We start from the raw sequence: 17,169 nt of genomic DNA on the forward strand, positions 1-17,169 counted from the left end.
AATTCATTCAGGGGCATATGACAGAAAAGTATTGTAAATAAATCTGTATAGTAATTAATATTATAGGTTACAAGTACTGTTCTGCTTCATAGTAAACAAAGAGAAAAATAAAAAATCAAAACCGCATTTTTAAACGTTCACGTTTTGTTTTTTTGAACAATTAACTGCACAGCAACGCATTCGCTGCAAACGCTGGTGTAGTACATGTGGGGAATATATTTGTCCGCTTTGCATTCCCAGAAGCCCTTGCGCGGCTAGATCGTGACGTCATCTGTGGAAAGCGCCATTCTGTAGCTCATTATTCTGGCAGATTTAATGGCCATTACCTTTAGTGCGACTTCAACTTGGAATGTGGTACTCCTAGACATTTATGAGTACAGTAACCCTGCGAGTTTCTCAACCTTTTACTTGTTGTGTCCCTCAGAAGAAAAAAATATGTCCCACACCCCCCTTACCGAGCTAATTTCACTAATACCTATATAAGATATGAGAAACTTTAAAAAAAAAATGCCTTCGCGACCCCCCTTATCAGATCATCAAACCTCCTTTGAAAAGCATACCCCACTGGTTGAGAACTGCGGCAGTAACCAGTCATTCATCAACAGCTCTGGATTTAGATTGTAGCTGAAGAGCGGGGGGCAACTGCTTTGATCAGTAGTTTTCTCAGACCTCCATCCTTAACATGTTACCTGGTCAACTTGAAGACAAAGTAAAGTTTTTAATAAACTTATTTTCTTTTAAGACTTACCAGGACATAAACCATTCCTCTTCCTGCTACTTTGGCTGCACCAGCATTGTGAGAAAAACAGGTGATAGTAATTATAGCCTTCTCATAGGTATTTCAAGGGAAACAACAAGATCAAATATTCTAGTTCAATTTCTGCCGTTAGAGAGGAAGTGTTGCAGTCAACGTCAGAGGTGAGAAATTCCTGTTACCTGGGAAGTCTTGAAAAAATTTTTTGATTCTTGATCATGAACTGTGTTCATAAAGGAAGTTTGACCTTTTAGGATGCTGCATGAAATATCCTCATTAGGCAAAGATGCTGAAACCAAGGCTTATTGAAAGTCAGCTTGTTGATAATTCCTTGAGAATGCAACAAGTCTTCTAACGTTTATGCTGCTGGGTCATTTAATTTGTATATGATTTTATATCAGTTTTTGCATTAACTTTTCTCTTCTGGCTGCTGTACATTTTTGTTTACCTTCTACTTATGTGTGTTTGCTTTTTATAGTATTAACTGTGAATAAGTAGCTAAAAACTTCCCATATGCAGAGCAACAGTGGATGCTAGTATTATTTTGTTTGAAATTATCTTGTTTTATAGCATTATTTCAACATTTTAGACCCCGAGTCTTGAGAAGATATTTTGCATATTTTTTGAAAATAATGATGACACTATTGACAGTTTGAAAATGTGTACAAACCTTTAGTTTTTCTCAAGATATTTTAGTATCAGAAAATACATTTTTCATTATATTTTAGTTTTTATTCAAGACCTTAGATGTGTTCCTTATGAAAAACCAAATGATCACAAAAAAAAGTCATTCTGATATTAACCTACTTTCATGCTTGATAGCTACTGTCATTTGATAGATGCATTTTATGTTTTCAAAAATGACTGTACTGACACTTAAACAGACGCTGTCTCACTATTGAGCATGTTATTTTCCTTTGTGCAGTAAACAGTATGATGAAATCCTGATGATCCCCCCCCCCCCCCCCGAGATTATTTGAATAATAGATTTGGAATATATGTTCACAAGTTAAATTTTCATATCATTTCCACAGCTGTTTGTCAAGATTCTTGCTTTTTATCTGCAGCTAAAAGTCAATCATGATACACTTAAGCTGTATTAATGAAACATTCCCAGCTGCATTTTATTAATCTATGCATGCTTTTTGCAATGAAATGCATTTATGTAGTAACGTGGGACAGGAGGAGACGAATAAAGAAATTGTTTTTTTCAAAAGTACTTTACCAGTATGCTACTTGGATAAGCTTCTCACATGCTTTATGCAGGTGCTGAACTGCAACGAAAGTGACAGAGTGGAACTTTAATTTTATTGGCTAGGCCTAAGCCTGCATTAAGGGGGGAAGTGAGCAACAACCACCATGATAGCAGTGGTGACCTTGTGCAGTGTGGCTGACTGGCAATCAGATTTCCTTGGTAGTTCCAATCTAAGTGGCCTGGATAGTCCCCGACTGTCCAGCCAGGCAGTCAGGTGGAAAGTCTAGGGACAAGCACAGGGAGAGGTGGGTGGTGGCCATATAGAAAATTGGGACATAGGGAATAAGAGGGCTGGGTGACATTTTGTTAAAAAATCTTTTCTAGTCTTTATAAATGGTGCTTAGTTCGAACCTTGTTACTGAACGTTTGGTATTCTGTGTTGTATTTGGTAAGGTCAAAGTCTCTGGCTGTCCAAGATTGTGTTAGCATGATGGTGTGTGGGCAACATGCTTGATCTGATGATTTCAACATTAGGTGTGTGAAAGATATATACATAAAATTTATGGCGTAAGGTACTTCCAGTTTGCATACAGTTCTTGTTAGCATGACTAGAGCATAAACAACACAAGCATCCTCTGCAAACTGAAGTTTATAGTCTGTCCTAAATATTTTGCTCAGAGAAGGTGAAGTTTATTTACAAAATGTGCCCAAATTTATGCAAGTATGAATGGGACCCCAGGTACACAAATACATGTAATAAAAATATAAGCTCGATAGCATCACACATACAGGAGTAGGCATAAAACACCAAGCAATTAAGACAGGTGAGAAGAAAAAAAGCAATGTGTTGTCTGCCACTGTTCACTTTCCTTGATATTGTATTCATCATAGACATACTGGCATGACTTTTTTGGATTAAGTTGTAACATAAAAAAAATATGTATATGTATTTTTAAAGGTAGGTCATACCTATTAAAAATTTAATTTATTAGATTGTGAATTCAGCTTTAGTACAAATGCAATAACTTGTAATTACTTTGAAACTCTTGGTTGATTTGTTGGCAAAGGCTGCAGACCCTAGTCATGCTGATGACATTTACTTTCTGACTCCAAGCAGGAAATGACCTCTGCTTTTGAGACCAGCTTCTATTATTTTTATGTGTGTGTGTGCATTGGATTTTGAGTATGCCTTTGATGGTGGGGTAAAGCATAAAACATCTTTATTAAGAACATAAATATGGAGGAGGTGGTTGTGGTGAGGCAGGTATGAAAGTTGTGTCTATTTCTTGTGCTTTTACTTAGAACTGGTAATTTATTTTTTATTTCAGTAGTTTTGCATGCTTTCTTCTGTGTCCCACTAAAAAAATTTGAAATGTTTGTGTTGATGTGGAACATATTTGACCTTCATTACTCTTCCTAATTACTTTGGTTAATAAAGCTTGGATATATATGGCAACAAAGGCAACAAAATTGTTAAGGAATTAAAGCCTACAGCTCTACTGATTTTTTTCCTGTTTTTGTAAGGGCCAACACTGGTGTCAAAAATGACACACCAGCAAACAAACATCGGAAGGTACTTCTTGGTCATTTATTCAACATGGTCATACTGAAATCACATTCAATTCATTCTCACCAGGATCTGAATGGAGTATAAATGGCAGACAAAAATCAGTATTCCAAACAAAAAAACATGCCATAAATAAAAAACAAGGCTGCTAGTCTTGCCTAACTATAAAATAAATTGAAAATATTTTAAAAAGTCAATTTAATTTATCCATATCCAACCTAAAACCAAACATAAGGTAACTGAATAAAGTAAACTCTAAACCCAAGGACAGCATGTACGTCAGGATGCATTCATCTGACTGCCCTACTGGCAGCATGTCCATCATACTCAGGATGCATACAACTCTGACTGCCATTCAGCATGCACATCATAATCCTAATGATTATCTTCAAAGCTGAGCTGAATGCCATACAGACAGCTCTTCAGATATCACAACCAGAAATTTAAGACTCAACAGCACCACTTTGTAATATTGCTGTCAGCACTCCAAGTACCAAAAAATCCAAATTATCTAACAGAGCCCTTGGAGAACAGTTGATGCTGCAGTGGTCAGAGGAAAAACTGGCTTACGAACATCAAAGAGTGGACTGGTTGTCTAGTGCAGGACCTGCTCACTTGCACAACAGAGGCATGAGTGGCAGGCCTTTTCAGCTGCCATGTCTATCCATGTGTTCCTCCCAGTAAGTGGTACCCATCAAGTGACGAATGAATGAACAAAATAAACATGGTATGTTAGACATGGTTTCATTAAAAAAAAAATTAACAAAAAAAATATTAATTTCCTTTGAGTTCCCTCCCATATTGGAAATGAGGTTGATAGACTAGCTACACAGGCAGTAAAAAAAGTACCAATTCTAAAGTCACCAATCTAACCATTTTTCTTTACCAGCAGAAAGAATAGCCTTAAGCCAGCAATATAAGATGGCAAAGGAAATACTGAAGTGAAGGTAAAGAAACTAGGGGACTGGTTACATAATCTACTCTGCTTTTCTTCAAATCAAAGAGGACATACCAATTCCAAATAGGTCGAAGGAGATCACCAGTTTTCATTTCCTTCAACCTGCATGGTAATGATGGTAAACAGATGCACATCCACTTTTTAGCTGCCATTATACATAACTTGTCCAAGCAAATGCAACTGCTATTAAATCAACTATTTGAATATGCAGTTATGGTCAGATGTTTTCATTGCAGGTATGTTTGCAATCAGCTTTACTTGAGTGTACTTCAGAGTATGCTCAATATTTTCATATTCCAAACCAGACTATTGTTTAGTTTGGTGATGGCATTGTGGTCAAATAATTAAAGTTAATTTGTCCCACTTCAACAAGTGGCATGGCTTCATATTTCTACCTCAATGTCAATTTTTGCCTCATAACACAGCAGGCTATAAATGAAGAAAAAGGATGTTTCCCAAACAGAAAGGTCATAACAGAAGAAGTGAAAAGAAACATATATCCACTTGTTACTGATCTTATGTTTCATTCTGTCAATCATTTAGTCTCTTTGTGCACTTGTACACTAAATCAGTTCTGTCAAATGTTTGGTGTAGCACAAGAAAACCAAGGTTCATGACATGGCTTTCTTACTGGGATGACTGGCAACCAGCATCATGATGATGATTTGTACAGCACCTTTCTCCACCATTAAGGTGAACTCAAAGTGCTTTACACAACCACCACCACCACATATACATGATAACTGCTAATAGCAAACAGTTGTTAATTCTGGAATCGAAAAGTATGAGGATAAGTGTTTTTCTTCTTTTAAGTCTGACCATGATCACTTACACATTGAAAACATCGGTACTAGCTTCACTTAAGGCCACCAACCAATAGATGTGTTTACAGTTGCATGGCGTTTTGACCATAAACATAGCACAAATGAATGCCAACTTCTTGCAACTAACTTCTCTTGATCAAAATCTTGATACCGTTTAATCAGTGTATGCCCTTTGAACACATTCCTACCCACATAGCCACAGTATTTATATCCTTCGTCTGCATAAAAATCAAAATGACCAGTCCTCTATCATTGACACTTCACTCAGATGTTGAGATATTTCTTCAACAGTTCCAGTATCTGGAATTAAGGTGAAAACAATTTCAAGTTATCTGGAAATTCTTGTGGGAAGAGGTCAAAGGTACATCAGGATGTGCAAAGGTCTACTAAACTAGACACTGAGTCATACGATAATCCATTTCAATATTTATCTATTCATCTACAGACCTACTCATTGAATGACAATGTATAATTTCTTTGACATCTTCTGTATTATACAAATCATGCTATTTAATGGGCTCAATATGTTCCAATCTCTCAGTTCCCTTCAAATTTTAAAGAAATTTATGCAAATTTACTCAGGATAAATCAATTTAAATAAAGAACTGATTCTTTACAAATTAAATTTGTATACAATTTATATCAATGTCTGGATAATAATGGTTCATCACCATGAGTAAAAGCCAAACAGCTAAGATGTAGCAATCTCTTAAGATGCAGATCGAACTAAAATACTCGACTGAAAAGATGACCACTGACTATATTGAGCATTTCCAGAACTACAATGTGATAATATGCAGAAGAAGCAATGAAAATACAGCAGGAAAAATAAGTAAAGTTAAGTTGGTTAATGAAAACAACACTTAGTTGCAAATCAGCAAGGATCTAAATATGCTGTAGACTGATCTATTTGGACCTTGTGCTAAAGACAATTAGCTGAGTAGCCTGGTAATGTTAAATATGGAGAGCCTGCCCACACACTGGGATTCCCATGCTATCCAAGCATTTGAATCACTATTATTAACTGCAGCCTCAAGTAGATTATTTTAATTTCAGTACATATTCCACACCATTTTCTTTGTTTTGTTTTGTTTGTTTGTTTGTTTTTTTAAGTCCAACTCACCTTTTGGAAGTTTGTTGAAGTCTGTCAGTGGTGTCACAGGCTGTAGCAACTCCGGCAAAACCTCTGCTGTCTTACGGCGCAAAGACTTAAGGCATGGCTGTTGCAGAAGCTGAGTTGCAGTTGGTCTGAAAAAAAATATAACCAAAACAAATATTGTAGGTCTGAATTAAAATAATTAGGTAATGGTAGTCCTGTCACCTCACAGTCATTGGAAGCAAGATGCTGGAATCCTCATTTTTCTTGGGGCCAGCTGTTTGTGAGGGTGCCCATCTCCTTTCCATCAACTCCTTACCCTTCCCACATCTTTAGGGACTCGGGTGTCACAGCACAGTTAGGCCTGAAGGATGTGTTACATTACAGCTTTGGTCAAATGGAGCATATGTTTTGTTACACCCCAGCTGGGTCAACTGGAGGAAATATATATCCCAAAAGTTTTGAACAGATAAGTGTATGGCCTTCGTGGTTTGAATGCCATCCTCTACCCACTAAGCTATCTGCTTCCCATAGACACCTGGATGCAAGTGGGGTGAGAGGGTAAAGTGACCCCATATCTACATGTTGACTGTAACATAACTTTGTTTAGTTTTTATGCTTGCACACACCTGTGGGAAGTATCCTTCTCCAGACACAGTGAGACCATGTTGTGAAGGTGGAGTGAAAGTGCGCTGAAAGAAAATATTCTGGGCTTTTTCTTCAGGTGTTCGTTTCCTCCCATCCTCTCCTTCTGTCACAGAAGAATAAATTACATTAAAGACCTACTCCAGTGGTCTGAGCTATAAGCATATTCTGGTAGGTAGAGACAATATAGTCTATAAATTTCAGCACCTGAAACACAACCATTTATTACCTAATATCAAAGTTGACAATTTGCACCTATAGTCAGCAAACTCTACAAAATCTTGCTCCTGCTCATGAATAATGTGGCACATCAGAGCTGGTTCCAATCTACACTAGGAGTGTAAACAATGGCCAGTTGTCAGAGCAGTGTATCAGATTTCTTGAAAGATCTTAATTTATTTTGTTGGAGCAGTGTATCAGAATAGATAGGAAGCCAGTGTAGAAAATGAAGGAGAGGGGTGGCGTGGTCCAGTTTCCTAGCACCAGAAGTGCAGCAGAGTTCTGTACTTTCTGGAGTTTGTGAAAAAGGTATTCAGGGCAGCCAGCAAGTAAGGAGTTGCAGTAATCAAGTCTGGATAAAACAAATGCACAGACAAGAGTGTTGGTAGTACGTGTAGACAGAATGTGACAGATGGCGCCGATCTTGTGTAGTTTATAATAGGAAGACTGACAGAGAGCTGTAACTTGTGTAGCAAGAGTCATGTCTGCAGTGACAACGAATCCCAGATTCCTGATGCAAAGGTGATGTTGGTTTTGCCCACCTTGATGTGACTTGGTGGACAAACGAGTGAAGATGGATTTCTTCTTCTCGAACACAGGAGGACTTCCATTTTTATCATCATTGAGTTTAAGTTTGACACCATCCAGTCTTAAACTTCATTAATACAGACTTCTATGGTGCTACTAGCAGAGTGAGACCCAGCCGGTGGAGTGGAGCAGTACAGCTGCGTATCATCAGCATATGATTGATGAGAAACTTTGTGAGACTGGATGCAAGATGAAAGTGGCTTCATATACAGAATAAACAGAACTGGGCCGAGTACTGAGCATTGAGTAAGGTGACCGGACGTCCCGCTCTAGGCGGGACAGTCCCGCTTTTGACCTCGTGTCCCGCCTGCTCATCGGGCGGGATGCTTAATGTCCCGCTTTCTGGCTTTCTGGCAAGTCCATCAAATGTTCCCGGTTGTCTTTAAAAATCACTTTTTTCGGCGTTCTTTGACGGTGACGATACCATCATCGGCGCGTGTCCCGCTTTTGCCCCAGAAACGTCTGGTCACCTTAGCATTGAGGGACGCCACAAGAAAGTGGAGCAGGGCGAGATGTTTGACCATCAATAAACACCGTCTGCATCCTATCAGTGAGACAGAAGTTGAGCCACCTTAGTGCAGCTCCAGAAATCCTGTAGAGGGTGAGTAGTCTATGAAGGAGCAGAGAGTGGTCCATAGTGTCGAATGCAGCAGACAGATTGAGTAGAGTTAAGACAGAAACATCACTATTGTCAAGGGCAGATAACATGTCGGTGTTCACTTTAATTAAAGTAGTTTCAGTACTGCAAAAAGGTCTATATGCTGACTGAGCATGGGGCATGAGCTGGTGCTCTTGTAAGAAGGCCCATAGCTGTGTCAAAACTACTTCCTCTATGATTTCTTGAAAGATCTAAATTTATTTTGCTCCAGCAGCAAAAAATAATATTAAAGTTTGCAGGGTCATACATATTTAAACCTGAGGAAAGTAATGATTCAGACACCAGATGAAGATGTTGAGGTTGCAGAAGACAAAGATGATGAACAATTGCACACTGTTATGGTTAGCATAAATTGATGTTCATTAAATTTTGCAACTGCAGCTGAACATTAAATAAAAAAAAGAAAAACTTTCTCTGAGCAGCAAGAAAAAAATCAGAGATGTACATACGTTCACGAACACTATGCACGTAATCATGATTAGCGATTTACTGTATGCACCTCACCACCAAAATATGAAAATAGTTATGACCATTGTAGATAACTTCAGCTTTTCACAGATGACTTGTGTGATGCAGCAACATTTGAAAGTAAACATCATGTTTAGATTAGTCGCACATATTCGTGCAAGAAGCATGCTAATAGTAACTATAGTTTTCACTTCAAATGACCAAACTATGGTCCATCACAAGATAATAAATTGCAGGAGTCTGACAATCATTCTCATATGTTTGCAAGATACAAGCCTTATGCACTCACTGATAGACTCTCACCTTCATCAACACTGTTGTCATCAATGATGAACTGTCCCACTGTGGTGGAGTCAGCTAGCATAGGTTTTGTTCCATTGATCTTCTCAAGCAGCATCTGAAAAAAAGATGTCATCTTGTAACTAAAAAAGAAAAAATTTAATATGATGCTTCTGGTCTTACCATCGTCAATCCATATCAGACCAGTTTATCATTTTCTGATTCAGGCAATGGGCTAATGTACCACCTATACCAGACACCATACTCTGTGTCCTGCCCAGTGTTCTCTTATCATCAGGATTGATGAACAGACCATACAAGCAAATCTATTCCTGATACCTTGTGTCTTCCCAAGTGTTCTCTCATCATCCAGAATAAGAGGTCACTTGCCAAACCTTTTGGTGCAAAACTTTTGGAGGTGTAAAGGCGTTTTTTTCAAAATGGTTTCGCCCATGCGAGGGAAGGTAGGAGTACACGTGGTGCTGACTTTTACAAGCAGTCAGTTTTCCCTAATCGAGCAATAAAACGTCTTTCTCAGCTGAGTACTTGGTGTTGAATATTATCATCCCTTATGAGTAAAGAAAGATATAGAGAGATACAGATAGATGAAAGCAATGAAAATAAAGTTTTAAAATTCAGTTGTCTTTGTCTTCAGTTGGAAACTGTTTCACTTCAGCTTTCTAAACGCACACAACAAGTACTCGGCTGAGAAAGACGAATTGCTAGGTTAATGCCTGTGACAGTATGTTCGGACAGAAGTCGTTTCACCTCAGCGCTCAGACCCTACAGCAAGGGTGAGGAAGATGTTTTATTGCCAGGCTAGTCAGCAGTGCCTGTGATGTCCACCCCTCCTTTTGTCCGGGTAGTAATTGGAGAAGACTGACCGCTAGCAGTCCGCACCGCATGTACTCCTACCTTCCCTCACACAGGTGATACCATTCATTGATGTCCGGGCAGTAAACATCAGCCTTTAAGTGCTTGGGGCATGACCACAGATACATCCACCTGAGGTATGCATACTTGTAATAATGCCTGAAGTGCATTGACCTTCATTTTGCAAAATGAGCTAAAAAATAAGCATTTTGTGCCATCGACATTTATAGGTAACAATTTTCCAAATTAAAATTTTCAAAACATTTAAAGAAAATTATGTATTTACACCAAGAACTCGATCAATGTTGACAAAATCAGCAACAGCATACGCTGAAACGAAATGGACTTTTTTGGTCTCTTGCACCAGAGTAATTTTGCAGTTTCTCCACAAATACATGCACACACTCTCACAACATGCATACTGCTGTAGAAGAGAATGTGACTTTCTGTAGAGGTATGCATCTAAACTGGACATATCCTTCTCATTAACATGCAGATGCTACGCTTCCTGGCTGAGAATAACTTCAACCTGTCCTGCTTACTGACCTGAGTAATAGGCATGTCTATAAAGGGTGCTTGTCCATTGGCTAGCTCGCAGGCCAAGATGCCCACACTGTAAATGTCAGATTTAGTATTGTATCCAGCCAGATTCTGAAAAATGAGCAATATTATCATGAAGCATAGGACACTGTTCTTGCCATGAATAAGGCTTGATACATTTGTCCTTACTTGCCATCTAGCGCAACAATGACATAATCATGATTTATACTGATACACCATCTATCTACCATCTATTGTGACAGCGACATGATAGGATTTGATATGTCTGATGTACCTGCCATCTATTGTTGACATGATTGTGTTACACAAATTTTATTTACATGCCATCTGTTGTGACAGTGACATGATAGGGATTGAAACACTTGATCAATTATGTTGTTTAGGGGGTGCCACTTCTTGCTCACATAAATACAGATTGCCCCACCACTCTGTTTTCCAGCCGCTCTTGTCTGATCTACCTGCAGTCTATTTTCCTGTTATGTAACAGTGACATGGAATAACTTCAGTCACGGCTTTATAAATTCTGTTATATTTCTCTTAAAATTCTCTAGGTTACATTCAAAAGTATTGAGATGCCATTGTTTTACTGCTCAATGGAACTACCTATTTCAATAGATCTAAATGAAAATGCATTTTATAAGCATCATAGAGATGCACTGCAGAGAGCACTGCTTCAAACTCTTTGTAACTCTAACTCTACTTCTGCTCTTATGCGGTATACAGGGTTCCCAGATGTCTGACCAAACTGAAAATAAGGAACTTCTGAAGACCTTTAAGGACCTAAAAGCCTATTAACCTGCTTAACATCTTTTGGCCAAACACCTTCACCAACAAAGAACTCCACTGAAGAACTGAAACTAAGCCCATCACCACGCTGCTTCAACAAAGGCGTTGGCGATGGATTGGACATTTGCTCCGCCAGCAGACCTCTCCAGAGTTGCCCTACGATAGACTCCAGATGGCCGAAAACGAGGCCGCCCAAAGGAAACTTGGAGAAGAACAGTGGAAAGGGAGATGAAAGGAAAGGGCTGGACATGGGGTGACATGGGGTCACCTGGAGCGGGTTTCAGCCGATTCACATCGGTGGCGGACTCTGGTTAAGGCTTTATATGCAACCTGATGCACGAAGAGGAATTGATAGATAGGTAAATTTGAAGAGGCGTCCTCCAACAAAGATTCCTAAACCATAAAACATTAGAGATACTTCCCAACTTCAGGACCCATTGTAAATATTTGTTATAACCATTACTTTTGTAAGTATTCCCTTTCCACTCTCTTTTGATATCATGCTATGTTTATTACTACTGATTTTTTTTAGTATTTAGTTAATTACTTAACTTATTCTTCCCCATAAAGGGTGAGGGTTAAATGGCAAAAACCATGTCTTGCTTACTTTACCTCTCTTTATAAAGAATCCAACCCTATAAAGTCAGGAACCCTTTCCAACCAGCTGGGTCAACTGGGGAAAGTATGCTGTGCTATAAGAGCATCGAACCAGCATGTACTCTTTGTATGCCCACATTATCACTTCCTTCATTCACAAAGTTAATGTTTTCTTGACATGACTTGTTTTGATCTGACACACAATGACTCTTTGTTCTTTTTAATCGTTCTCTTCTACAAGCAGAATCATTCTGTTATCCCTCACCTCTTCCTTCTGTGTGTGTGTGTGTGAGAGAGAGCCTGTGAAATGGTGCGGTCTTTTTTTTTTAATAATAAGGCGAGCAACTTACATTTTATTTTTGTACTTTGATCAGAAATCTAAAATTCGTACATGCCATTCTCAAAATGTTTTAAAAATACAAGGTTATGCTTGTCTTATTCCAGAAGATTCTTTGCTGTGAAGCTGATTTCATTTATTTTTCCACTACATCATGCTAATTACAATATTTTTTAAATGTCGATGTATATACAAGTTCTGAAGAACAGCAGTACTACGTTTTTTTTAGTTTCTTAACTTGTAAAAACCTACCATAAAAATGCAGTATTCTTCCTTTTGAAACAAATCTCTAAAGAAACGGCTCCTATAATTGGCTGGAGAGAACTTACTGATTTTTTTTTCTCTATCCCACATTCTCCCAACCCAAATACCACCCTTCATCTATCAACTCCTTTGGCCTGCCAGTGGTGGCTGCCAGCTTTTAATCTTTTGATCTTGCCTTCTCTTCCCCTAAATAATCTGGGCTTGTTCATAGCTTCAGCTGGCATGTCAGACAGACCCATTCTTTATGAGAGAGGGTAAAAGTTTGTCTTTTAAAAACAATAGTTATGTCCCTCTAGATTCTGACAGGATTATGATAAATTTTTTTAACAGGAGAGCTTGAGAAGAATATGAACACACTTTAGGAAAGTAAGCACTAATAAGCACCTCTCTCTCTTTTTGTTAATAAGGACTTAAACACAATTTATAGGGTTCTATTCACACAAAATAAGCTTTAAGACCTTTAAGACCTTATTTTGCCCACCCACCCCAAAATACAAACTTATAAGGACCTTTAAGGACTTACGCACCCTGAGCATATTATCATCATCTATGGCTCTGCTTGAGAGTACTATCTCAACATTCTTGACATTTTGACAAATAATAATAACAAATTGTGATGATTAAGTTGAAATTATGCAAATAAACTGCATGAGTACAGAAATGGAGTTTCAAAAGAAATAGAAGTTTCTGTGTAAGAGTTTCTCTAAATTATCATCCAACAATACCAGTGGTTTTCAGACCCCTAACATTGTTGGGAGTGTTAGACTCCCTCAACTCCCACCAACACATCGTCAGTTTTAATGACCAGACTACACCAAAAAACATTGTGAGATTAATGCAGGGTTCCCAGGGATCAGGGATGGTGCCAAAAAAGGACCTTAAAAGGACCTTAAAAGGACCTTTCATGCATTCGAAAGGACCTAAGTGACAGTCATCAATGCTTAAGTTTTTCTCTTGTGTGGTCGGAAAGATGTATTATTTATGAATCTGTGGTCTTCTCTATGTTCTCAAATACATGTATTTCTAGTAATAAATAATCAAAGAGTTAATTTTTGATGCCTGTCTGCCATATTTAGATTAGATAACTTAAAAAGTTCCTTAGCGCGCTGATAACATACACCGTTAATGTTCCAAGTTTTCTAGAAATCTAAGTAATAATAATTGCAAAACCTGAAAGCCTTCTTTGGTGTAATACAAAAGTCAGTTCACGTGTCTCTCTCTCGCACACACACTCTAATGGGAAGAGAGAGATAGAAATAGAGCTATGCACAGTAGTACTAGAAGATCAAAGTTCAAGAAAGAGTAAGTTTCTAAAGAACTTTGAAAAAAGAGCGTTTTTTGCGAATACGGAAGGGCAACTAGTGTTGTACAGATGTGTAGACCAAACATTTTCTTGTGACTACAAGGAATGCCAAGGATTGGGATCAGATGAGGAATGAAAGAGTGTGATCCTAATGCTAAACCAAAGATGGAATGAGTCGAAACTGTCAAGCATTACAGCCCATTTATTTAACCTTGAGATATTATTTAAGCATTCTTATTACACATACATGTAACACATGCAAACATATACATAAACAGCATGATATACTAATACACATAAGATTAAGATTACAAAATGACAAAGCAATCCATCTACTATAAGCAAAAGTTTCATTGATGAAATTCAATTCTTTGTCACCCCTACAGCTTTACCAATACTAAACAATACAATTTCTTTACACAACCTAATTCCCTCTAAATAGTTCTGGTTTTTTAACATGTTCCATAGCATACATGTACAGAATTGTGCAGGCTTATTTAAACTGAAATAAACATTAATTCTGAATGTCACAATTCAACACCTTTTAATTTCTTCCTGTAATCTATCAATGTCTGACTGAATCTTTGTTATCTCCTTCTTCTTGTCTTTGGCTAACAAACGCATGTTTGTTAGATCTTTCAATAAGTGAAAAACTTTTTTGCTCTTCAGCCTGGAAACTATGTCTGTCAGCCAGTTCAGCAGGTGTCGTTCTTCGGCACTGGTGGTCTTTAGCCTTTTTGTGAGTATTACCAGCTCATCTCCTAATCTCTTTCTGTGGACCTGCTTTTCTTCTGTTTCCTTCTGCTGCTTCTGCTCAGAGAGTAACGTTCATACCTGCCATAGGCACTAGAAGCGGATATCATCAGTGGTTGGAGATCTCAACATTTTCCACCCCTCCCACACTGTGAATATGATCAAGAATTACTCTGCGTGCTTTTAGTGCAGTCTGACTAAGATTGTCAGCTACTGTTTCTTTGTTGAATGAAAATCCTCTTTCCACTGTAGCTTGACCATGAGAGAGTAGGAGTAACTGTCTGACAACAGACACACAACACCTGAAACTCTGCTTTTCCAGCAAGGCATCATAAACCAACTATCCAGTCTTTGTGTCATAGGGTCAAAAGCCTTACTACCACACTCACCTGCAGAACTGTCAAGAAAATTACGGAACTCTGACAATACCTTGTCACAAGTCACATCATCAAACCTTTTCACACCTTGGCAATACAACAAAACCTTTTTCATTTTTTGTATTGATTTGTCTTTTTCCCCATGGTCTTTGGGTTTAAGAAAGTTATGTTTCTCACTAGGGTGTACTTCAGTGGAGATTTATCCTGCAATTTAGAACAACTGCTTTCAAAAAATCTCTGCATTCAGCTCTGAAGGCCATGAGAGTTCCATCGTTTACTGATGACTGTTTCTTAGCTACAGCAGTAGTCTATCAACCCTGAAGCCAAGTTCGATCATGCTCAGATTGACATGGTTAGAACTGTTGCATATATCAACCTGCACAAGTTGGAGGGCAGTTTCACATTTATTAAGTACATTTGACTTGATAAATTTGTGCATCAGATTTTTCATAATGTCATGTAAGTCTAAACAAGGAAAGGAAGAAGAGGCTGATCAGCTTGGTATTTTCTCAAAAAAGGTTCAAGTATACTGGCAATTAACTAAAGAAAGCCAGACGACATGAAAGCAAAGGGGTAGATAAGACTCCAGCTTTTACAATATCAAAAGATTTGTTCTTTGGCAATGTTATTTTTTTCTCCATTGCAGCTTTGACAAATTTTTCCAAGTATGGAAGCATAACAATTGCTTTTTCAGCAACAGAATTGTTTTCAAGCCATCGGTGAGCACAGAACTTGGCTGGAAAAGATGTGGAACCAGTTACTTTTATATAATCTTCTCTTCTGGCTGGGCTGTCTCTGAACAAGATATAAGCAGATGTAAGAAATGACTCAAGCTCCCATTGAGAAGCCTCGCACCCACGCCTAAATGCATTGTGCATAACATGGAGTCCACAGCTGCCCACATTTAACAAACCAACATTGTGATTGGTAATCATGTCGTTATTATTTTCTCAAGAAGGTTTAGGTTTACAGAAGGTCCATCCATAGAAATTTGAAGTAAATTAGCTTGCTTGAAGTTTTGATTCGCTAATTACCTTACTGACTTTTGTTGAAGGTCTATGGCCGCGGAATGACCCCAAAATTCCGAGGTCAGGTAATGAGTCCTTACAGCATTGTCACTCCAGTAACGAACATGGAAATTCAGCTGTTTAGTTTGAGTCTTATGGTTAGAAGATTCATCAAACAAAAGAAATACTCAGGCGACGAATTTACACAGTCAGAAGCAATTTCGAAAAGTGAGAGCAGCCCAAATGAAGTTAGATAACTGGCTTTTGTTTGACCGCACTTAAATTCTGCAGCTACTGGCTGTCTGGGAACATAAGTCGAAACAGTTCAGCAGACTTTTCAGCAGATCTGAAACTGTAGTGTGATTTCCACAATTTGAGAGTCCACAGGATCTCTGCCTTCAATCGTTCATTGCTCATCACGAAACCTATTCAAAGAAAACATTTAAGTTACCATTATGTCTGTAAACATTATGTTCTGTCTGAATAAAAGACAGGTTTCAAAAGCATAATTAATGACATGATAATATAAATAATACTAAACTAAGTTAAAGTATAAAGATGGCAGCATAGTTGAAATGAAAGTTATTTTCAGCTAACTGATTTAGCTTTAATGTTAAATTGTTTGATTTTAAAAATCCAAAAAATATGTATTTGCTGGTAAAATAGGATAATAAGCATACATTATTAATTATACTTTCTTTTAATCTTTCCTGATCAGATGCCAAAAATTCAGATCAATTTTCTGCAGCAAAGCTGTAGTAAGATTCGTGATTGTATAAAACTCTATTTGTAGTTCGAATCATGAGAAAATGAAAATCTCAACTTTTTAATTTAAATAATTCTTTGCTATTTACTGATCTTTAAGCTATTGGCTTCACCGTAAAATTAGACGATAGGCTTAATAAAGAGTGGAAAAAAACCGCAAAATGTTATGCACGCTTTAATTTAATGTGTTTTTCTAAGTACCCACATCGTTAACTAAATGAATCGCTAAAGATAAATAATTGTCAACTTACTGGACACACTTGCAGAGCTGGTCGGTGCCGTCTGATTTGAGCGG

The 17,169-nt window shown here is 37.9% G+C and overlaps 1 protein-coding gene across 1 annotated transcript in view; it reads right to left on the reverse strand.

Moving 5' to 3' along the window:
• Nucleotides 1–2,617: 2,617 nt before the first annotated feature.
• The window catches only part of LOC112556880 (STE20-related kinase adapter protein alpha-like), a 32,245-nt gene continuing 17,693 nt past the window's right edge, over nucleotides 2,618–17,169 (reverse strand). Inside the window, 6 exon segments of the mRNA XM_025226294.1 lie at nucleotides 2,618–5,598; nucleotides 6,422–6,546; nucleotides 7,024–7,074; nucleotides 7,076–7,145; nucleotides 9,276–9,369; nucleotides 10,671–10,775. Of these exon segments, the coding sequence (XP_025082079.1) occupies nucleotides 5,528–5,598; nucleotides 6,422–6,546; nucleotides 7,024–7,074; nucleotides 7,076–7,145; nucleotides 9,276–9,369; nucleotides 10,671–10,775 (516 nt within the window). The 3' untranslated portion in view covers nucleotides 2,618–5,527.

Source organism: Pomacea canaliculata, linkage group LG2 (assembly GCF_003073045.1).
Source record: "Pomacea canaliculata isolate SZHN2017 linkage group LG2, ASM307304v1, whole genome shotgun sequence".
Lineage (NCBI taxonomy): Eukaryota > Metazoa > Mollusca > Gastropoda > Architaenioglossa > Ampullariidae > Pomacea > Pomacea canaliculata.